This window comes from Falco cherrug, chromosome 19 (assembly GCF_023634085.1).
Source record: "Falco cherrug isolate bFalChe1 chromosome 19, bFalChe1.pri, whole genome shotgun sequence".
Lineage (NCBI taxonomy): Eukaryota > Metazoa > Chordata > Aves > Falconiformes > Falconidae > Falco > Falco cherrug.
Genome location: NC_073715.1, coordinates 3,934,350 through 3,956,088, shown reverse-complemented (window position 1 = coordinate 3,956,088; position 21,739 = coordinate 3,934,350). Strand labels below are relative to the sequence as shown.

The 21,739-nt window shown below is 44.5% G+C and overlaps 2 protein-coding genes and 1 non-coding gene across 6 annotated transcripts; all 3 read left to right on the top strand.

Moving 5' to 3' along the window:
• The first annotated feature begins 18 nt into the window (after window positions 1-18).
• Window positions 19-14,023, top strand: KHDC4 (KH domain containing 4, pre-mRNA splicing factor). 4 transcript variants are annotated; one of them, XM_055696687.1, is made up of 14 exons: window positions 19-379; window positions 505-742; window positions 3,034-3,156; window positions 3,502-3,581; window positions 4,223-4,275; window positions 5,173-5,336; window positions 5,733-5,944; window positions 6,454-6,514; window positions 7,377-7,434; window positions 7,650-7,903; window positions 8,424-8,579; window positions 9,583-9,695; window positions 11,561-11,652; window positions 12,613-14,023. In XM_055696687.1, exons 1-14 carry the CDS (start codon window positions 288-290, stop codon window positions 12,810-12,812), a joined length of 1,896 nt encoding a protein of 631 aa, XP_055552662.1. In that variant the 5' UTR covers window positions 19-287; the 3' UTR covers window positions 12,813-14,023. The 4 variants fall into 4 exon arrangements, 3 of the variants coding, with proteins under 3 accessions (XP_055552662.1, XP_055552661.1, XP_055552663.1); XR_008729889.1 differs by having other exon boundaries at window positions 20-379; window positions 3,028-3,156; window positions 9,611-9,695; window positions 12,613-12,657; XM_055696686.1 differs by having other exon boundaries at window positions 20-379; window positions 3,028-3,156.
• Window positions 5,504-5,632, top strand: LOC114014595 (small Cajal body-specific RNA 4). The gene has a single exon (XR_003558153.1). It is a non-coding gene; the product is annotated as a small Cajal body-specific RNA 4 (non-coding RNA).
• A 143-nt stretch (window positions 14,024-14,166) lies between the features above and the next one.
• Window positions 14,167-20,546, top strand: RIT1 (Ras like without CAAX 1). The gene is made up of 6 exons (XM_055696840.1): window positions 14,167-14,302; window positions 14,374-14,495; window positions 14,946-15,002; window positions 15,993-16,066; window positions 16,530-16,721; window positions 17,774-20,546. Exons 2-6 carry the CDS (start codon window positions 14,402-14,404, stop codon window positions 18,002-18,004), a joined length of 648 nt encoding a protein of 215 aa, XP_055552815.1. The 5' UTR covers window positions 14,167-14,302; window positions 14,374-14,401; the 3' UTR covers window positions 18,005-20,546.
• Window positions 20,547-21,739: the final 1,193 nt, after the last annotated feature.

The window sequence follows — 21,739 nt, the reverse complement described above, 5'->3', positions numbered from 1 at the left end:
CCGCCCGCCGGAGCCCGCCCGTGACGCCCTCGGCGGCAGCCCCGCACGGCGGGCGCTCCCCGGCCCGCCCCGCCCGCGGCACCGGCGTGGGCCGCTTCCCCGCGGCGAGGCACAAGGGCGGGCCGCCCGCTGGGAGAGCGGCGGCAGGCACCGCGCCCCGTCCGGTCCTCCCGGCCAGTGCGGTGCCGGTCCCCGCCCGCCCCGCCTGAGGGATCGGCGGCCGCGGGCCGCGCCGTCCCCGTGGCAACGGCCGGAAGGGGCGTTCGGAGGCGGGCTCGAGGCCGGAAATGACGCCGCGGCTGGCGCGGAGGCGGTGGAGCCGGGCCGGAGCCATGTCAGCGGGTGGCGGAGGGCAGCGCGACGCTGGGGCCGCGGGCGGGTGAGGCTGGGCCGCGGGCGCCCCCGGGGAAGGGCCTTGGGGCGGCGGCTGCGGGGCGTGGCGGGGCCTGGAGCCCCCGCGGGGCGGTGGGCTGCGGCCGGCGCTGAGGCCTCTCTCTCTTCCAGGCGCCGCAGTAAGTGGGACCAGCCCGGCCCGGCCCCCGCCTTCCTTCTCCCTGGTACGGCGCCGCTGCCCGGGCGCCCCTTTCCCGGCGGCGGCGATGGCGGCTCGGCTGTGACGGGCTCCGAGAGCTCCGCAGCCCCCTCTGGAGCGCTGGATGCGGCCGCCGCCGTGGCCGCGAAGATCAACGCGATGTTAATGGCCAAAGGGAAACTGAAGCCGGCGCCCAACACGGCGGACAAGGTGGGGGCAGGAGGGGCGGCTGGAGCCGTGCCGCGCCGGTGGGTCTGCCGGGCCCCGAGGGGATGGTGAGGGTGCGTGTCACGCCAGTTTTCGGGAGACCCGCGACCTCTTTTTGTCGGAATAGCTCCCGAGGAGACAGGAAATGGGGGAGGTTTGCTTTATAAAGTAGGATATAACAAAAAACAATCGGAAAACCTTTTTTTAAAATTTCTTTTCAGAGTAGCAGAAAACAGTGGTGTAGCACTGACGTCGGTCCTGCTGCTCTTCTGTAAAGCTTAACCAAAGCAATCGGTGGGAAGATGCTAAAGTTTTTTTCTGAAGTGTTTTCTAAGTCATACAGCCAGTTTAAAACCTGCTGTCTAAACCAGCCAGTTTAAAATACGAGACCAAGTTATTTTCATGCTTAAACAAGTTACCAGCAGGAGCCAGATTTCCAAGTTCTAAACAACTTGGGCAGCTCTGGTCAGCCCTGGCCTGAGCCTTGGTCAGCCCTGAGGTGGTCATGCAGTTGGACTGTGATTGTCCTTGGTCCCTTCCAGTGGAAGCTTTCTGTTCTAAAGCAACTATAACTTAAAGCCTGTTTTCCAGTTTCTGTAACAGGAACAGTCTTGCGTTTCTGTATGTTATTAGCCTGTGCTAGAGCCAAGTTTAGAAAGCTGTTTTAGGTTTCCTTCCAAACTTGTTCAAATATAAAGTTAACAAGAAGAGTATGTTTTCATGGCACATTGTGTTTTCTTCTTCACATGCATAGCATTGATTGGACTGCTCATTATGTTCAAAGGGTTTGCCTTTTGAGGCAGCATCAGAATGAGTATTCATTTGGATTTATTCACAGATAATATGAGAAAGAGTGGCAAATGTGCCCAGCCACATGTTTACCATCGTTGGTTGTCTGCAGTTTCTGTATCCAAAATGATTGTTACAGCCTTTTCAGTTCATGATGTTTAAGTAACAAGTTTTTCTTTGATTATTGCTATCAGCTCTGCTGGGTGGTTTTACATTGTTTGCTGCATCATGGTGTCTGTTCCTCAGTACTTGACATCTGTCTGAGGATGTGAAGTTTTTAGTGTTGAAGAGCCCATGGCTTGGTTTCAGGAAGCCTCCTTAGTCACACCAGATGGACGTGAAGTCTGTTCACAGACTGGCAGTTTGAGACACCTAAAAATTTGAAGATACTATGATATCTCATTCTTCCATCTTATGGGTTTTTTTCATAAGCTCTGGCATCCTGTGACAAATTGTATTGCTGTGGGAACTTCTTAACCAATTAATTAATTTGCAAATGGGATTGTTTTTCTATTGCACATGTTGCTTTTGTTAGGAAATGTTCAGTGATAACATTTCCAGAGTAATTAACTCTGATGGCATTTCAGATTGTGAGCAAATAGAAATTAAAGAACCTGCAGGTTATTGAATGTAATCTCCCCCCCCCTCCCCCCCTTTAACCCTTTAACGTGTGGAGGTAATGGAGAAATAGAATGCATGTACAGTGCATTAGACCTATGTCCCTCTATAGCTGCCTTCTGGCTCTCATGCAAGTGCCATGCTTCATGTGACATGAGTGGATGGATGGATACCTTTTGTATGTTACTGGAAGGTTCTCTTTTTATAGAGTCTTGTCTTATGTTTATTTCCCCAAAAGCATTTTGAAATTTTTAGAAGAATGTATTATCGAGTTCTCTGTATGTGGAAAAAGCTATAAGGTTTTCGTTGTAAGTCCAGCTCTTTCGCCATATCTTCTGAATCTGTTTGTGACTTTTTCTTTCTTAGCACTTAGATACTGACTCAAAATATTTTGCCCTTGCTTTAAAAATGAAGGGGGGGGGAGGGAGGGGAGTAGTGTAATTGTAGTGTGGATGAGTTTAGATCTTGAACAGGATTTCTGAATTCCATGTCTGTGTAAGGGGAGTAGAGAGAAGTATGAATCAAATGTTTTATTAGTCTCTCAGATTTCTGTCAGAGATGGCAATTCAAGTGTAGGATGCCTTGGTTTCCATTTGAGCAACTTCACTGGTTCCCTTTAGAGAACAGAAACAGTAATTATATTAAAATGTGCTGAAGGTAAAACTAGTGTTTTTATTTGGGCTCAGGGTTGTGAAGAGGTAGATTATTAAACAGTAGATACAATGTTCTTTCTGCTAATATTTGTAAAGCTTTTGGGTTCAACAGCTTTAAGGGGAGAGTGGAAAGGATATTCCCCTCTAGAGTACTGGGGTCAGTTTGTTTGTTACATCACTTGTCGCTGCTTTCCAACCACTGGTCTTTTGCAATGGTTGTCTTTGAAGCTGCAGGCGCTGGGAAAAGGTCCGGCTACAAGTAAAAGCAAAGATGACCTTGTGGTAGCAGAGGTAGAAATCAATGATGTCCCCCTTACGTGCAGAAACCTGCTAACGAGAGGACAGACTCAGGATGAGGTATGTTCAGGATCTATGTCCGATTGACAGCACATTTGTACCTGTTTGTAAGGTGAAAAGAGCTTGCAATAAACTATATTTGGTGATTGTTTCCCCTCTTTACAAAGCTCGTGGTGTTCTCTAGGACACTTTGTTTAGCAGTTCATTGGATTGTTCGATAAAATGTCATGTGATGAGGTGAGGTAGTATCCTTTAGCAGGCACCATTCGTTCTCTTTCCACTTTGTTAATGGCTTCTGGTCTTTTCATGCAAAAAATGTAGCTTAAACAACTTGAGGGGGGGTGTGTCTGTGTGCTTTGTTTATTACTGGTGAACTTGTCACTGGGTTTTTTAAATTGTTTATAGATAAGTCGACTGAGTGGAGCAGCTGTCTCTACTCGAGGGAGATTCATGACTGCAGAAGAGAAAGCAAAAGTGGGACCTGGGTTTGTATTTCTTTTTTTTGGGGGGTTTCTACTTTCTTTTTTTCCTCATTGGGTGGGTAAGTCGTGGGGCTTTTTTGTTTTTCTTGAGCTGTGTCACCTTTGGGCACCCGAGCAAACTGACTATTGAGTGTTTCAAATGTGTTTACCATTATGATAGTACTGCCCGCATAGCTGCTTTCCTACCTGCTTAATATTGTAAGGGTGAAATAAAAACCAACCAAACAACAGAAGTTGACAGATCAGACTGCTGAATTTCTTCCAACTGAATGCTACACAGGAACTCTTGTGTGTTTTGTTGAGAGCGGGCAACTTTCCAATGAGAAAGAGAGCTAATGTTTCATAGACTTGGTGCTTCTAGTTAGTTAACCTTTCATGTGAATAAGCAAATTAAAGGTTTCAGTGATGTAACTTTAATAAATCATCATGTAAATAACTTCTGAATCTTTTTAGTTTTCAGTGCAAAGCTTTGCTTAATGAGCACTATGATATTCAAGGAATATATGTACACTTCCTTATTTGAAGAGTATTTCAAATCTGTATGGAAGACTTTGTGTGTCTAGATGACTGTAATATAATTAGATTGAATCCATTATTGTATATTCTCTGTAGGTTTAATGAAATGTTTGACATTTCCTTTCCAGAGATCGTCCTTTGTACCTTCACGTCCAGGGTCAGACACGGGAGTTGGTTGACAGTAAGTGTACAAAGCATTCTTCTTTTTCCTCTCCTTATTTGTGATGAAGGGGTTTGACTAGAGGGCTTTGTTATGACTGGTATGGATTTGTGCTATAAACATCTCGGTGTTGATAAGAGACCCCATTTAAATGCTGATCTTAAGGTCTCTGCTCCAAACTACCAAAGGTGCTGTGTACTGCACTGGTCAAGAAACTGAAACTTTAGATAGAGTACGAGGAAAGTAGGGGGGGTGAGCAGGGTTCCTAGGCAGCTGCAGCTCTTGTGTATGAGTTTATTTACTGATCGCATGCTGAGATCCCATTACAATAGGTGTGTGACAGGGAGACCTTCCCTTTAATGTACAAGTATGGATGTTTCTCGTGAAATACCTACATTTCCATTAGAAGCACAAAGAGCTACTGTCTTGCTTATGCCTGCTGGCGAAAAAACCCCCTATAAACTGGGTGTTCAGTTGTTCTGTGTATCAGTTCCATGAGCTTACCCCAGTTGTCTCTCAAAACTGGAAGCTGCCCACTTGTATCTACCTTGATTTCCACAGCCTGTAAACCATTTTTTGCATGTTAGTTTGCTCCTTCATGCAGATGTAAATTCTATACAGGGTTAATGCAAATGCTGGAAAGTTTACTAAAATGTGTGGGCTGACACTGCCCATCTGCATATATTAGCATAAGGTTTATCAGGGTGAGAGTGGAGAAAGAACCCTGATGCTTGCTGCCATCCTTTGTGATCCAGTCCCAAAATGCTAATGTTGCGCTGTGCTGTCAGGTGCAATCTTTTTGCCTGTAGATCTGCTGTCACAGAACATGGGAAAGTAGCCTAGTCATTTCATGATTTGGTTAATCTGCGTAGTTGACAAGGGCTGAAGCATAAATGAATTTTATGTTCTGTCGACTAGGAGCTGTTAACCGAATTAAAGAGATAATTACTAATGGAGTAGTGAAAGCAGCCACAGGTTCTAGCCCAACGTTCAATGGAGCTACAGTTACTGTCTATCACCAGCCAGCCCCTATTACTCAGTTGTCTCCAGCAGTTGGCCAAAAACCTCCGTTCCAGTCAGGGGTGAGTAATTCACTTACGTGAATTTCATCAAATATCACCGATTACAAGATTTACCTATTATGAAGTCTGCATGTAGTATGCCATTTATTTAAAAAACCAAACAAACCACAAAACAAAAAAACACTCCAAAAAATAAAAAAAACCCCAAACCCTTGCATGTTGGGAAAACTGGAGGACTAATGAGACCGAGTCTGAAGAGTGAGACTTGGATGACAGTAGCCTCCTAAAAGAAAAGGGATGGAGAGAGCAGTCCTACTTACAGCAGAGCAAAGGGCTGACTGTGCCATCTGACAACTTAACTGTTCTGATGTGTCATAGAAGTAAGATTTCTGGCTTCCAGTGAAATGATCCTAATTCTTGGAGTGAAATAATAAGCTTTTACTGTTACGTTTACAGATGCATTATGTTCAGGACAAGTTATTTGTTGGTCTGGAACATGCTGTACCTACATTTAATGTGAAGGAGAAGGTGGAGGGGCCTGGTTGCTCTTACTTGCAGCACATTCAGATTGAAACGGGTGCCAAAGTCTTTCTTCGTGGGAAAGGCTCAGGTTGCATAGAACCGGCATCGGGCAGAGAAGCTTTTGAACCCATGTACATCTACATCAGGTATGAATTGGGTTTTTTGAAATAATATCCCAGTGACCAGTCATGAATGTAGCTTAATGTTTAATCAATGTGGGGAATTCTTAATTGCAAATATCTTTCCTGATTTTTATTGTAGTAGAGATCTCTAAAGTGATAAAGATATCAGCCATATGGTGATGTGATACGAAGTGCTATTTGGTTATAAGGTATTGCTTTTATTGGGAACACAGTAAAGTTGTGTTCTTGGGCTTGGCTTGTGATGTTGAGCTTTAAGGGAAGAATACAAAATGCATTGACCGATCAAGTCGGTGTTCTGTGCTTTTTCCTTGTATTTAGACTAACCTGAATTTTCATGTAGAAAATAAATACTCACCACTTTTGTTCACAGTTGTGCTAAATAGCTGTAGAGCTGCTAGAGTCCTGTTAAGGTGACTGATCGCTCATTAAAGGGATAAGATCTGACAGCAGGTTGCTGATGAAATTTGGCAGAAACATTTGTTTATGAGGTATTTTTTTGTATATGTTTTCAGTCACCCAAAGCCAGAAGGTTTGGCAGCTGCTAAAAAGCTGTGTGAGAATCTATTGCAAACTGTGAGTAGCTCTTACAAATACGAGGTTTCAGAGTCTCTCATAGCTTTAGCGTGTGCCTGGCTAATGATTTTTTTTTTTATGCTTTCGGCAAAACTATCCGTGTGTTCTGACTTGCTAATAGGTCTTCCCTTTTAAGTACTACTGTCTTTTTTGTACAGTGAATAAACATCTCTCAGGGTGGAGCTTTAGTAGTGGAATTTCAGGGAAAAAAATTGCAAATGCTTCCTGAGCAGACCTGGGGTGGGGGGGCAGGGAATTGTCTGACTGTATGCAAACATAAAGGAATCCTGCTTTTTTCTGGTTGCTGTAGCTTCCCTTCCTTTAGCTTTAAATGTTGTCCAGAGCCATGCTGTCTGCTTTATCTTTCCTAAAGTGATTGTTGTACCAAAAAAACTTCAGAAAATGTCTCAGGTGTACACATAGAAAATTAGTTTCTCAGCTTTTCTGATATCATGCAAATTGAGTAAAATCCTGTGGGACAGTCTTTATGTTATTGTTGGTAATTGAGTATGGGCTACAAAGCCTCTTTTGAAAAATATATGTAAGCTTTTAGATTCTTTGGCTTTGAGTATTTTGTCTCTACTGAAGTAATTAGTTTGCCGCTGTTTCCTGTGATTATCCTGTATCTTAATGATTCTGTCACAGAGACCAGCAGGATTAGTGGGATGTTCAGTGGGGTTTTGGTCGGTGGGTTTTTGTTTTCAGTTTTTGTGTTTGGATTATTGCTGGGTTTGTGCATAGTATGTTCCGTAATCAAAGTCTCCTTAGTTTTATGAGGAAACACTGTAAGATGTTTTTTGCCTGCAAAAGATTAATACAATAAATAGATGTTTACTGTCTAATCTTTGACGATTCTTTGTAGGTTCATGCTGAATACTCCCGATTTGTGAATCAGATAACCACTGCAGTACCCTTAGCAGGTAAACCTCAGCAATAATGAAGTCTTTGGCATTGCATTCTGCAGAGCTGTACTTAAAATTAGTTTTGTGGAATTTATTTACCTGTGGAAGCCTTTTAATTTAAGTCCTTCAGTTGAAAAAGAGTCCAGTTTCTTTTACATTTGGTAATTAAAATAGATATTTTTGTGACTAACTGTATTGAAGATGACCCTTTTTTCCCCCCTTTCTGTCACCAGGCTTCACACAGCCTGCTGCTATAAACAGCGTACCTTCACAGCCATCGTATTACCCTTCCAATGGGTACCAGTCTGGTTATCCTGTTGTTCCCCCTCCTCAACAACCAGTTCAGCCACCATATGGTGTACCAGGCATAGTACCACCCGCAGTACCATTGGCACCTGGAGTTATAACAACACTACCTACAGGAGTTCCACCTGTGCCAACACAGTATCCGATATCTCAAGTACAGCCTCCAGCCAGCACTGGCCAGGTACTGCCACAGATTATTTGTCCTATAGTTGTCAACTTATTAAGCTGTTTCTTTGCTAGCAATAAAATACTTAAAGTAGTTCCAGAGGAGGACGACTTCTTAAGGCATGGGGTTTGGGTTTTTTTGTGGTTATTGCTTTGCTGATGTTTCTGTCTAAGCAACTGAATTGTTGGGAAGGCTGCTTCGTACTGCGTTTTTCATATTATAGCCACCTGTTAACATAAAGATTAAACAAGTATTTTTACTTATAGAATGCTTCCACCTCAAACTAATCACTGTCTGTAACTCAGATGCATTGAACCTACATAGCTGCATCACAGCCTGTGACGACTCTTCACAAAAGGATATTTGTAGGGAGTGGTCACTTGTTGAAGTGTATTTCCTTTCAGCTTCTCTTAGGTCCTGCAAAGAGAAACTAGTTGTGTGTTCTACTCCTATGTATGAAACTCTACACTGAATTAATATTTTATATGCATATTATAAATTTTTTTTTTGTTTTTTTTTTTTAACTGCATGCCAGAGTCCACTGAGCGGTCCTTTTCTTCCTGCTGCCCCAGTAAAAACAACCATGCCAACTGGTGCACAGCCACAAGTCCAACCCCATCCCCAAGGTCAAAAGAGACGCTTCACTGAGGAACTACCGGATGAGAGAGAGTCAGGACTGCTGGGATATCAGGTGGAATAAAATCAGCAATTTTACTTCATTCACCAAAATGGAACTTGGCTGGACAGATACTGTTGTTAGCACAGTTTATTTGGCAGCAGTCATGCAAGACCTTTGACAGACGGCAGCAGTTGTTACAAAACATCGGGGCCACGCTTTGGTTTCTTTGAGTGGATGCACTGTTCTTAAACTGTGACTTGGCTCATTGGCAGCTTACTTTCCTTACCCTCAGTCTTTTGTGGAGACTAGCGGTGCGTTCAGGTCAAAGAGATGGCAATAGCGTGTTACTAGTTAGTGTAAAGGGAGATTATTTTGGGTTTTGATTGTTGGTTTTTTTGTAGGATGTTAGGGTGGGCTTCTTTGAGGGGTGGGAGGGAAATATGGCAATAACTTCCAGATTTTCCCATTTACCTTCCTTGCAGGTTGCACTTGAGAGGATTTCAAGAAACCTAGTTTTAAGAGATTGACTTTTTTTTTTTAGATAGCAAATAATAGACAGTTGACTTTGAAGAACTCAAAATTATTTTTATTAGACTTGTGTGTGAGAAAAGGGAGTTTCTGCAGATGCTTCTCTGATGACATACCCCAACTCACAGGCAGACACCCTTAATAAAAGCTTTGCCTAGAGACAAGGGGGAACTGCCTGTATGCTAGACCTAATATTAGTATCTCGAGCAGAGTTTATGTGGCATGAGGTCCATATACTATTCAGAATGAGCTGATTGAAGAAGTAATAAGTTGATCTGTGAACTAAGCAGCTATCTTTACTGTCCTGAACTACTGAAAAGGTGGAGTAGGTGGTGAGGTGCCTTCCATATTGGTGCTCAGGCATGTTTCTTACTACATTACCCTCAGTATTTTTAGGAGAAAGCATTTTAACGATGCCGATTAGTGGTTTCTTCTGCTAGTTGGCAGTATGCTCTGAAAAGTTGGGTTTCCTATCATTATCATTAAGGAGCTATAGCTTATGTTGTAGTTGTAGATTTGCTAATGCCGTGTGTTTTTCTGCTCATAGCATGGACCCATTCATATGACTAATTTAGGTACAGGCTTCTCCAGTCAGAGTGAAATCGATGGAGCCGGATCGAAGCCAGCAAGTTCCTCAGGAAAGGAGAGAGAGAGGGACAGGTGAGGGACAAAAGAATTATGTTCAGGTCTTTTGTGGTTCTGATAGAAAGCTGATTTCAGAGGGAATCGGTACTTCTGTGACTTGTGGGTTGGGAGAGGTGTTTGGTTTTGGAGGGGGGAAACGGGGTGGTGAGTGTCTTTTTAAGGTGAAGGGGTGCAAGGGTAACCTTTTCGTGCTACCTAATGAAAATAGCTTAATTTCCACTCCTCCCTAAGTCTGTATGCTCTTAATTTGAGTCTGGTATTTTGTCCACCTTCTTGGGATAACAAAATATCCTTGTGAAATAGGTTATTACTTACACTTTAAATGATTCCAATCTTAAAACAAATCTGAAGAAGTTGTAAACATGAAATTTTGCGGCCTGAAGTTTCAGAGAAAGATTTACTTGATAGTTCCTTTTTGTTTTCTGGTCATTATGAAATACATCAAAGGCATTGGTAAAGTTTTTTATGTTCTTCATGTTGTGTGTAGTTCTAAATTCAGCATAGCTATTTGAAGTCATCAGGCATCACTGCTGCTCTTTATGCACTCCAGTACATTAAGCCACAAAACTGCTGGGCTTGCACTTTATTACGTAGCACTATAGCATGGTTTAGGTCGCAAGGGACCTTTAAAGATCATCTAGTCCACCCTGTCTGCCATGGGGAGGGACACCTTCCACTAGAGGATGTTGCTCAAAGACTTGTCCAACTTGACCTTCAATACTTACAGGGATGGGGCATCCACAACTTGTTTGGGAAGCCAGTGGAAAATAATTTCTTCCTTATATCTAAACTAAATCTGCCCTCTTTTAATTTAAAACCATTACCCCTTGTCCTGTCACTACAGGCCTTGGTAAAAAGTCTCTCCACCTTTCTTATAAGCCCCCTTTAGGTACTGAAAGGCTGTAATAAGATGTCCCCAGAGCCTTCTCTTCTTTGGGCCAAGCAACCCCAACTCTCTCAGCCTCTTCTCATTGGAGAGGTGTTCAGCTTTCTGATTGTTTTTGTGACCCTCCTCTGGACCTGCTCTTAACAGGTCCATGTCTTGTGCTGAGAACCCCCGAGCTGGATGCAATGCCTCAGGTGGGGTCTTGAGAGCAGAGCAGAGAGAGAAGCTTGCCTGCCTCAGCCTGCTGGCCATGCTGCTTTTTGTGCAGCCCAGAACATGGTTGGCTTTCTGGGCTGCATGCACGTGTTGCTGGCTCGTGTCCAGTTTTGTATCTACCAGTCCTTTGCCGCCGGGCTGCTCTCAGTCCCTTCATCCCCCAGCTGGTGTTGATGCCGGGGGTTGCTGTGACCCAGGTGTAGGACCTTGCACTTGGCGCTGTTGAATTTAGTGAGGTTTGCGTGGGCCCACTCCCGAGGCCTGTCGGGGTCCCTCTGGGTGGCATCCCTTCCCTCTGAGGTGTGGACTGCACCATTCAGCTTGGTGTCGTCCGCAGCCTAGCTGTGGGCACACGCGATCCTGCTGTCGATGTCATTGATGAAGATATTAAATAGTATTGGTCCCAGTATGGGCCTTTGAGGGATACCACTTGTTACTGGTTTCCACTTGGACATTGAGCTGTTGAGTGTAACTCTTTGGATGCAGCTATCCAGCCAATTCCTTACCCATCTAGTAGTCCATCCATCAAATCAGTCTCTCCTATTTAGAGATGAGGAGTTGGGGGGACGTGTTGAAGGCCCTACAGAAGTCCAGGCAGGTGATAGTAGTGCTCTTCCCTTGTCCACTGATGCAGTCACTCCATCATAGAAGGCCACTAGATTAGTCCAGCAATTAAACTCCGCAGGCCAAGGACTGAGTTGTGGATTTGTGTGCTGTTACCTTTGAGTCTTTGCTGCTTTCAAAAAAGAAAAGTAAGGTCTTGCGTTGTTTTAAATAGGCAGTTGATGCCTCCGCCAGCTTTTCCTGTCACTGGGATGAAATCGGAATCTGAAGAAAGAAATGGTGCGGGGTCTTTACCAGGCAACCATGGTGAGTGCAATGAATAAAATACACGTGTAAGCCAAGTTTCCTTTCCCAAATGAGTTTGCAATGGTCTTAACAATTGTTTAAATTGGTGATTTTTTTTTTTTTGGCTGTTCCCTATACCACATGTTGAAGTGAAAAGCAGATCATATTGCACTTCCCTAAAATCACCTCTGTTTGCTGTGATTGTGCACACATGCTTCTCTTAAAACTTTAATAAATACCTGTATGAATGAGAGTGTAATTAAGGACTAAAGATGGATGGTTTTGACCCGTCAGTCAGCTGAGGCACAGAATCTCATAGGATTGTTTTGTAACACGGATATCATGTGGCTTTACATTGTGAACAGCTATCTCTAGAGGCACTAAGGAGTGTCGGTGGGAGTTGTGGTTCAGGTGTGTATTTACAGACATGAGTTGTATCTGCAGACAACAGAAGTGCTGTCAGATTTCATCCTTCCATAGGGCTGTCATACATCAAGTGTTTGCGATTTGGTAAAACGTGTAATCGTTTTAACTCTCCTGGTAGTTCAGTGCCTTTCAGGTCTGCAGGTACATCACGTTAGCCTGTTTAACCTTAGTTTCTCTGCAGTATTGGTCCCAGAGGTTGCTCTTCTGTTAGCTTTCTTTTGAACAAAATTTCTACTTTTCTTTACATATTTATCTCTTTAACGGTGAAATTGTCATCGCTTAGACCCATTTGCTAACTTTACTTTTTTTGTGTGTTTCTTTCTTCTTTCTCTGTTCTCTTACATGGTTCTGATGGATCACATGTGCTGTTGCTGGTGCTGTTTCGTGTGGCCTTCGACCTTGGATGACCATTGGCCTTGTGACCTCAAAATGGTGTCCAACTAACAATTTACAATTAACGTCTTTTTTTATTAACTCATTTTGGGGCATTTTATCTCTTTATTTTTATTTTTCCTTCTTGGGGGCCGGGGGGATTGTTTTGTTTTCCCCTCCTAGATCATCAAGCTAAGAAGATGAAAACTGCAGAAAAGGGCTTTGGATTAGTGGCATATGCTGGAGACTCATCAGATGAAGAAGAGGAGCATGGCGGCCATAAAAACGCAAGTACTTTTTCACAGGGATGGAGTTTGGGGTACCAGTACCCTTCCTCACAACAGCGAGCTAAACAACAGATGCCATTTTGGATGGCACCGTAAAAGCTGCAGAAGAGTTTTCATTCATCTTCCCCCATCTTCACCCCCCCGCCCCCTGTCTAGCAATAATGCATGTATATTACAGAATGAATTTTGAAAATATGCATTGTTTTTACATTTGCAGAAGCTAAAGGTTCAGTATTCCCCCTTGAAAGGGCTCCGTTATTTTTTAAATCCTTATTTCTGCAGTGAATTTGGCAATTAAAAAAATATTTGAAATAGTATTCTGACAGGGCTAGTCCCTTATACAGTGGGGGAAGTACTGTAAAGAGGAACAAGGGAAGCCTGTCGGTCTGCATTTCCCATTTTTCCAGGATAACTTACAAATGGAAAGTGTCAGCCATGCTGACTTCATTCTATACCTGGTGTTCGTATTTTGAGTGTTCCTGCTGTCAGCCCGTGTTTGCAGTCCCGTTGAGCTAGCGGTGGCCCCGGCTTCAATGTTTGGACTTTCAACAAAGGAAAGGAATATACAGTAGCTCTGAAAAACTTGAAGATTGCATTTCCTAAAACCTCTTAATTTGTTTTTACCTTAAGCATCCTGTAACTCAGCACTTTTTTTTTTTTTTTTTTTTTCCTTTAAGATGTGGTTTTACTAATCCCACAACTTCTCGTTCTAGCCAGATGTCAGGGCGGGGGGATGCTCAGGTTTTTGGATGGGTTCATCTTGCCGCTAATCCCCAGGTGGACTTGGCACTGTAGCACTGGTACTTAATCTTCTCCAGTCACCCCTGGATTCATTCCCATTCAGCAATTTGGCCGGAACTCCTCCACCTGAGGTTCGCCCTCTTCTCATAACTCATTCACTTACTTGATTCTACCCCTTCTGTTTCACGGTGGTTTAACAACGAAAAAGCAACCGGGTCCGTGTGGCACCAGCGCCGGAGTGCAAGTGTGGCTCTTGCCTCGAAGCGCAGAAGTGGAACCTGGGAATAAGTCGTTGTATTGTTTACGGACACAAACTGCAACACGGGCTTTCTTGGTGGGGTGGCTGTTGCAGAAAGAACTCTTTTTGTAGGGAGAAGTGGTGCATGGGACTGCTGTGAGGTGCTGGTCAGCTTTTGAGACGGGAGAAATAAGTTTTCAAAACTGGGGAGGTGTGTGTTGCTGCACACTGAAAGACCTCGCTGGCTCACTTGTACAAATATTGTCTTTCCTATGTGTTGTAAATAATTAGAACCATACTTTCATTATAAATAAATGTATAAATATTCTGCTGCTTGCTGGTTCTTTGTGGGTGAGGTTGGACCGCGGCGCAGTCAGAGGGTGGGTTTTGGGGAGCAGATGCGGGAGCGGCCTCGGGCCGGGCGCGGGCGCCGCGGGGCTTTTTTGGCCCCTCCGGGCCGCCGTCCGAGCCCCGCCCTGCCGCCGCGGCCTGGGCGTGGCGCGCGGGGCCGGGCCGCTCGCGGGCGGTGGAGGAGCCGCCGCCATTTTGGCGTCGCTGCCTCGTCCCGCAGCGCGGCCGGTGGGATGCGGCGCGGAGCAGCCTGACGGTGAGGCGGGGGGCGGCGGGGCAGGGCCCGCGGCGCAGGTACCGGTGCTCACGCTCTCGTCTCCTCCCCAGCGGCGGCGGCTCCTGCGGCGCTGAGGAGATGGATTCCGGCGCCCGCCCGGGCGGCGGCGCCCCGGGACAGTCCCGCGAGTACAAGCTGGTGATGCTGGGCGCGGGTGGCGTCGGCAAGAGCGGTGCGTACGGCGGGGGCGGCCCCGGCGGGCCGTGTACCCCCCCGGCTCTGGGGCGACCCATGCGTCCTGCTGGGGCGGCCCGGGGGGGACGCTGGGGCATCCCGGGGGAGAGCGCTGGGGCGGCCCGGGGGGGACTCTGGGGCATCCCGGGGGAGAGCGCTGGGGCGGCCCGGGGGGGACTCTGGGGCATCCCGGGGGGGTAGCGCTGGGGCGGTGCGGGGCCCGGCTCTGGGGCAGGCGGGGGGGCGCTGGGCCCGCGCTGCCCCCCGCGTTCCGCCCGCACCCGGCCCATGGGGCTGAGGTTGTTCCACCCGCCGGGGCTCCCGTGGCGGCCCCGGGCCCCGCTCCGGGCGCGGCGCCTCTTGCCGGGTTCGGGTGTGTGCGGGGGGGCGCCGGGCCGGCCGCGCTGACCCGGGCTGCTGCGATTGTGCCTCTCGTTTGTGTCTCCAGCCATGACCATGCAGTTCATCAGCCACCGGTTTCCAGAGGATCACGATCCCACAATTGGTGAGGAAAATCCCTCCTTTCTCCTCCCTGCTGCTCGCGCCCTCTCTGAGCAGGTGAAGCTGCTGGGGGGCCGCTCCTTTAAAGTCCTCAGTGAAAAGAAAGCTTTACGTGTGGCTGTAGGTTGAGGACCCAGGTCCCTAAAATCACTAATTTCAAAGGTATTAAGAGTCTTGAGGCTGCCGTGAGGGCTGGGATATGTGAGTTTTAGATCCTTAACTTTGCTGTCACAGCCATTCAGGGTATGCGCGCTCTGTATTTGTTTGTGCATTGGCAGACAAGGATGAAAACCTGCTTCTAAGTGATTATTACTTGTCTATTAAAAAACCCCCTAGTCTCCTTGCTGTAGCTCAGCCCTGCTTAATCAGCTCTCTGCTTAATTAATACATCTGACAGGCCAAAGTGTGCTCTGTTTTAGAAATTGGGAGGAATGGAAATGCTTAACAAGTTACTGTATTTCTGAATAAGTTTTGCAGCGACTCTAAGGGAAGCCTTAGCCTACAGTTATGCTGTCAAAGGAAAAGCGGGAAAAGCAGCCAGCTTCATGTTGAAAGCGTGCTGTTGTAGTGTGGGAGTGCTGACTGAGAGGGACACGATAGTTACTGTCTTACAGCTAAGAAGATGACAATTGGTGTGGCCAGTTCTCCTGAATCACGGGTATTTTCTGGCTTTGAGAAAAACTTAATGCTCTTACTCTGTCCTTTCTACCAAGGTGTCCAAAATTAATTTATAGGATGTGGCCACATATCTGCCAGAAATAGCGTGTACAATAGCATGATTTTAGCAAACAGTTGGGAGGATACTAAATCACACCAGGACAATTAAAAATTGATTTTTAATTTGTTATTTGTTAAGCAAAGATGAGACTCATGTGGTATAGTAATATTGCCAGATTAGGTTCTTGTAGCGTAAGATTTTCTTTGTGAATTGATGACTAATGAGTATTGCAATTGTATTCCAATCTCATTCTTTCTGACGTGCTGTGGATCACAGAGGATGCTTATAAAATCCGAATACGCATCGATGATGAACCTGCCAATCTAGATATCTTGGACACAGCAGGGCAGGTATGTGAGTAATAATCAAATTGGGAGGATGTAAAGAAGTCTGTAATGGTCAGGTGTAGGGACAGAACTCCTGTAAAAGTATGCCTGTCTTTTCTTTCAAAATTTTTTTGAGCTCTCTTACTTCTTCTAAGCATTATATTGCTTTTAACATTTGTAACATACTGTCTCTAGGTAGGCAGCTCAGGTGGTACTTGGGTTTCACGTAGTGCTTTCTCTTTTGCACCTTGCTGTTCATGATCAGCAGGCAATTGGCTGATCAGTGACGTGTTAGTATGATTTCTATAGCAAGAGAAACTTGGTGTCGATCCCATACATACATGTAACAGGACAAGAAGATAGATGACCAGCTTGTTTACAAGAGTTCCTGTGCAGCTGGTTTTGGAATGCATGTTGTGTTTCCCATTCAGAGCAAATTAGGCTGTCATTGTATTTGTGCAATTGAAATGTAATTGTCTGTTTCTAGGCAGAGTTTACGGCCATGAGAGACCAATACATGAGGGCTGGCGAGGGATTTATCATCTGTTATTCAATCACAGACCGGCGCAGTTTCCATGAAGTGCGTGAGTTCAAACAGCTAATATATCGTGTTCGACGCACTGATGACACTCCCGTGGTCCTGGTGGGAAATAAATCTGATCTGACACAGCTACGGCAGGTAAATGGCCGAACAGAGGCTCATAACTACAAGCTACTTCTGTTGTAAAATGCAGTAATACGAGAGGTTATGCTCTTGTAATTGTTTTGCTTCTTCACTATATAGCAAGATGAACAGTAGAGAAGTACTTGTTTAATCCTGAATGTGTCGAATAACCAAACGCGTTTAGCAGCCGCCAAAGTAAAGTCTTCAAGTTGATGCTTTGGGTCTCAGCTGCTCTTGGTTTTTGGTTTGGTTTTTTTTTTTTTTTCATTCATGAAAGGGGATACTGTTAATAGAGACTTAGCATTCTGTAAACCACTTGCAGATAGTAGTACAAATTGCAGATGCAAGTGCTCTAGAAATGGAGAACTTGGATAAAAATGGACAGAAAGGAAAATTAAGAAAACAGTAACTGCTGTCTGTGGGAAGACAATTTGAAGCAGAGCTTCACTTGAAGGGAATGTACTTTGGAAAACAAGTTCCAGAGGTGCTCTCTGTATACCTGGAATTAGATGAATTTTCAGTGTGCGTTGTAGCAGGAAAATTAGGGTGACTGGTAAAACACCCGTGCTAAAAGATGTATAGAATGAGGAGCAAGTGTTGCTTTTCTGTGGGCCTCAGCAAGGCTGGTTTTAGGGTTTGTGGGGTTTTTTTGGAAGGGTTTTGCTTGGTTCTGGGTAGTAGTTTGACAAACATCATAATTTTGACCAGGTGAAGGAAATACTCTTAGTTTACCAAACTGACAAATGCTTGGCTTAGGGCTGAGGACAGCTTGTGTTAGGCAACTTCTAGATTGGACTCCAAGAAAAAAATACTCATTTGAAGGACATTGCTGTTTCGTTAGTGTCCAGAAGAGTCTCTTGCAGATGATTGCATTGCTAGAGTAGCAGTGAGTGAAAGTGAAAGAAAAACAGGTTTGTGGAGAAAAATTTAGAGGTCAGTGGAAACGGGCTGTTCTGGAATTGGGAGGGTGCGTGCACAGTTAAAGAGAAGCAGAGCAAGAAACGGTAAAGAAATAAAACTTCCTGGGTTTGGCTTTCTTGACAAGCGTGAACATTTTCTTTCCCCAGGTCTCCAAAGAAGAAGGCTCTGCTTTAGCACGAGAATTCAACTGCCCTTTTTTTGAAACTTCAGCTGCATACCGTTACTATATTGATGATGTATTTCATGCTCTTGTGCGAGAAATCCGCAGGAAAGAAAAAGAAGCAGTAATGGCAATGGAAAAAAAATCAAAACCGAAAAGCAGCATGTGGAAAAGACTGAAGTCACCATTTAGAAGGAAGAAGGATTCGGTCACTTGAACAAAGAGAATTCCTCTGCAAAACAAAACCAAACCTGTGAACAGCCATTTGTAACCAAAGCAGTTTAGTGACAACATTTTGACAGCGTGTTTTAAACCTGATGGGACTTTTGTGAGGGAACGCATTACTTTTACCAATTATTTTTGTTTAGAATTATATTCCCTTAATTTTGGGTATTTAATTTCAGACACAGTAACAGTTATACTTTTGTTCTGTCCATTTTTTTACTGGATCCAGCAAATGTTGCTTGTATGACATTGGTTACAAATGCTGATAGGTTTATGTCCCTGCACTTTGAATGTTTGTCTTTGGTCACTGCGTGCTGGAAGCTGAATTGTGTTAAAATATTGCTGAAGTTCTACCCAACCTAACTTAATTAATTTTTTTCCTAGTTGTTTGCACCAGAAAATTTTGCTGCTCTCCGGAACAGTAACCCACATCACGAAAGGTGGCTATTGAGGTTGTGCTGAAAAGTAGTTTACAAAGTGTGTGTCGTGACTAGCGGCCACGGCTGTGTATAGGTGTGAGCAAAACTGTGCTAGAGTTCTTGTGTTCTCATTGAATAGATTTTTTTTTCCATCAGAAGTAATGTGGAACACTTGTACAAGTTTATCTAAACTATCATAATCAGCGGTGTTGTAGGTGGGATTCTAAACAAGTCAGAAAAAGCAAATTATGGTTCCTATGGCAGCTATAACTTGGCAACAGCACATGAATATGTAGCATTTTCCTACTGTATATAGCATTTACTGTGTTGCCATAGCATGTGTAATTTAATGCTGTAGGTGCTGCAGAAACCACAGCTTTGAATTTTCTGACTTGGTTGTTAAAAATCGTAGCTGTAACGGTGCGCTGGCTTATTTATTTACATTCAGTTTTATGCTCTTGTCTTAAAAGGAGCCAGTATCTTTGTTAAGTAGAAGTCTCTAACATAGTAATTTCAAATTATTCTATGATAACTACTTTGTAGAGAAAATGACTGATACTGAGGTATCTGGGCCCAGAATTAATATCCCTAGTACCGGTGAGATTGTTCCAGTGCAGTCTTAAAAGCAGAATTGCTCGTGCAGTGGAAGGAAGCAGTTAGCTGGGCACGGTGACAGTCCTGACATTCGCCACATCCCTGACCTGACGCACGCAGGCGGTCCAGGTAGCGCAGGTGCCGGTTTTTTTATGCTCGACAAAGAACAGTCTGGTGAAGAAAGTGCTGCTGAGGCAGACCCGGCATACGGAGAGAGATTCTCTGCTTTCCAGCTGATTAACATACACATCACTTAGAGAATTTAAATCCAGCAGAGAGATGGATGTCTAGTGTTCCTCTGGATTTTTTTTTTAGTAATAGAACAAATGTAGGTAACTCAGACATGGTTAATGCAAATTTCTCAGAGAATGAAGTGCCTAGAATCCTTCTGTTTAAGAGTGAAAGTGCTTAGACTAAGTGTAGCATAGCGTCTGTTACTCTCCGATCACCTGTGTCAGTAAACGTTAATCTTACTGATCAAAACTCAGACCTGCAATGCCAGTCTTGGTGCGCTGCATGTGCTAATGCAGTCAAAACTGAAAATTCATCTGTAAAAGGATTAGTACAAGAAGCGAGGGTGGCAAATGTATAAACTTAAGCTTTTTTTCTTGTTAAACTCCTTGTTGCTTAAGATACAACTGGAAATTCTGTGCCTGTTGGTTTTAAGAGTATTTTCTTTGTGTAAGATTTAGCAAACCCTTACAACGAGAAATTTGGAGGGGGCTTAAATTTTGTATTCTGTTTGTGGCTGAGCAGCTAAACATTTAAATTAGTTTCTGTTTCTCATTTCCTTCCAGTGCTCCAGTGTTACACTACACTGGTAATAATCACACATATTGTGATTGAAAAAGGCTGAGAATGATTCAGGTTGTTCAGAATTTAAGACCTCTTTTATGTTAACTGTGCGAGCAGTTGTGTGCGTCTTGTCAGTAGTTACTGGTTGAGGACCAAAAGCCCTCCTCCTCATTCTCTGTTGGGATTAAATGCTGTCTATAACTCAGATAAAAATCCTAGGAAAACAATCTAGCAGAAAGTTTGGGGAGAAGAAGGAGGCAACAGATAAGAAGTTGCTCTAAAAGCAGTTGCTGATTCTGTCACGTTAACAATTATGCCAGACCAGCCTTCGGAAATGCTGAATGGGGGCCTGGGGGTGATCACAAGTTCTCCCTGTGTTTTTCCTTGATACAGTAAGTTAACATGGGATATTAGCCAGCCTCCTACATTCAGAGTTTTCAGATAATGTGTAAAGGTAACCTGTCAGCCGACTGAAAGCTGTATTGGGACTATTTTAACTTCTAAATAACTGATGTCTGTGCCTTATGTGATCCCTTCAATGCAATTTAAGTGTTTACTAATGCCTTTGTGAGCCTGTTGCTTATAGAATTATTACATCAGAACAGCAGCACTTTTTTTACACAGTGTTATTCAAAAAGAGTTTTATTTTTGTCATGTATAAATTTGTACACAGAATTGTTTTATTTGACACAATATATAATTTTTAATACAAACATTTGCATTTGATGTTGTAATCTGTGGTATCTAGTGTGATGGGCAGGGGGCTGTTCAGCCTGAGGGTGCTGAAGAAGGAAAACTTGTGATGTGCTTGTAAATTATGTTGGAAAATCCTTACCTTGGTTGGAAAAAAAAAAGGGGGGGGGGAGTTAGTATGTTATGTTTAAGTGGTGCAAAACCTAAAACTTTGTGGTGCTGAATAGTTTAAATATGATCTGGATGTTTTGCAGCTGTATTGTGTTACCGCCGCATGCTCTGCGTCGGGTGCGTTGACATCCCAGGTTTTAGCTGTGACCAGGGCAGTAGCAGCTGCGTGAGGCCAGTGTCTGCATCTTCGAGTGCTGGGGCACGGGCTGAAGCATTCCCTCTGTGCCTGCCACTGCCTCGGTTTCTCTGTGCGTTGGTGGTTTGCATTTTATTATCCTGTACTATATATAGATACTGTATTTGTACTTTGTAGAAGGCAGCTGTGTTTAGAGTCCTTTGGGCCGTTGGTATAGTTGCTGTTTTTAATTCCCTTCAGGTTTTTATGCTGAAGCCAAAGTTGCCAGGTGTCCCTCGTGCTCTGACTAACGACAGGCTGCTGCCATCGCTGGCGCTGGGTTAGACAGGATCTCGCCTTGTAGCATCCTGTGAGTGACGGTCCTGCGGCCGAGGATGGAACGTTTTCGCTTCTGCGCGCAGCATCAGCATCTCCTAGCACGTTTACCAGGTGCTGGCTAGCAGCATCCCCAGCTACCATCTCTCATAACTTCTTAGTCTTGCAAGAATTGTCTCATGGCTTGCAGCAGTAACTCTGTTGTGTGATTTTTCCAGTCTGGAGCAACGCTTCGCGTTGTAGTGGTTGTGGCAGTACGGTCCCTGATAGGGTTTACGGCTGTAACTCTTTTCCTGTCTAAACAGATGAGTCGGCAGGTAAATCTCGCCCTGGTTGATGGCCTGGTACGTGTTACCTGCTTTTGCTTTCATGAGGAAGCCTCTTGGGACTGTAATTTTGGGCTAAATGCAAGATTCCTAGAAGGGTAACTCTTACATGTTACAGCCATGAATCATGTACGTGGCATGTGGTTTGGTTATCCTTCCTTTATACCTCACGTACCAGAAGTAACACCTCTGGCCATCACCACCTGGCTGACGAGTAGAGGTGAGTTTAAGGCGCACTTCAGAAGCTGCTCTTTATCCAAGAAGCTTTAAAAAATTAG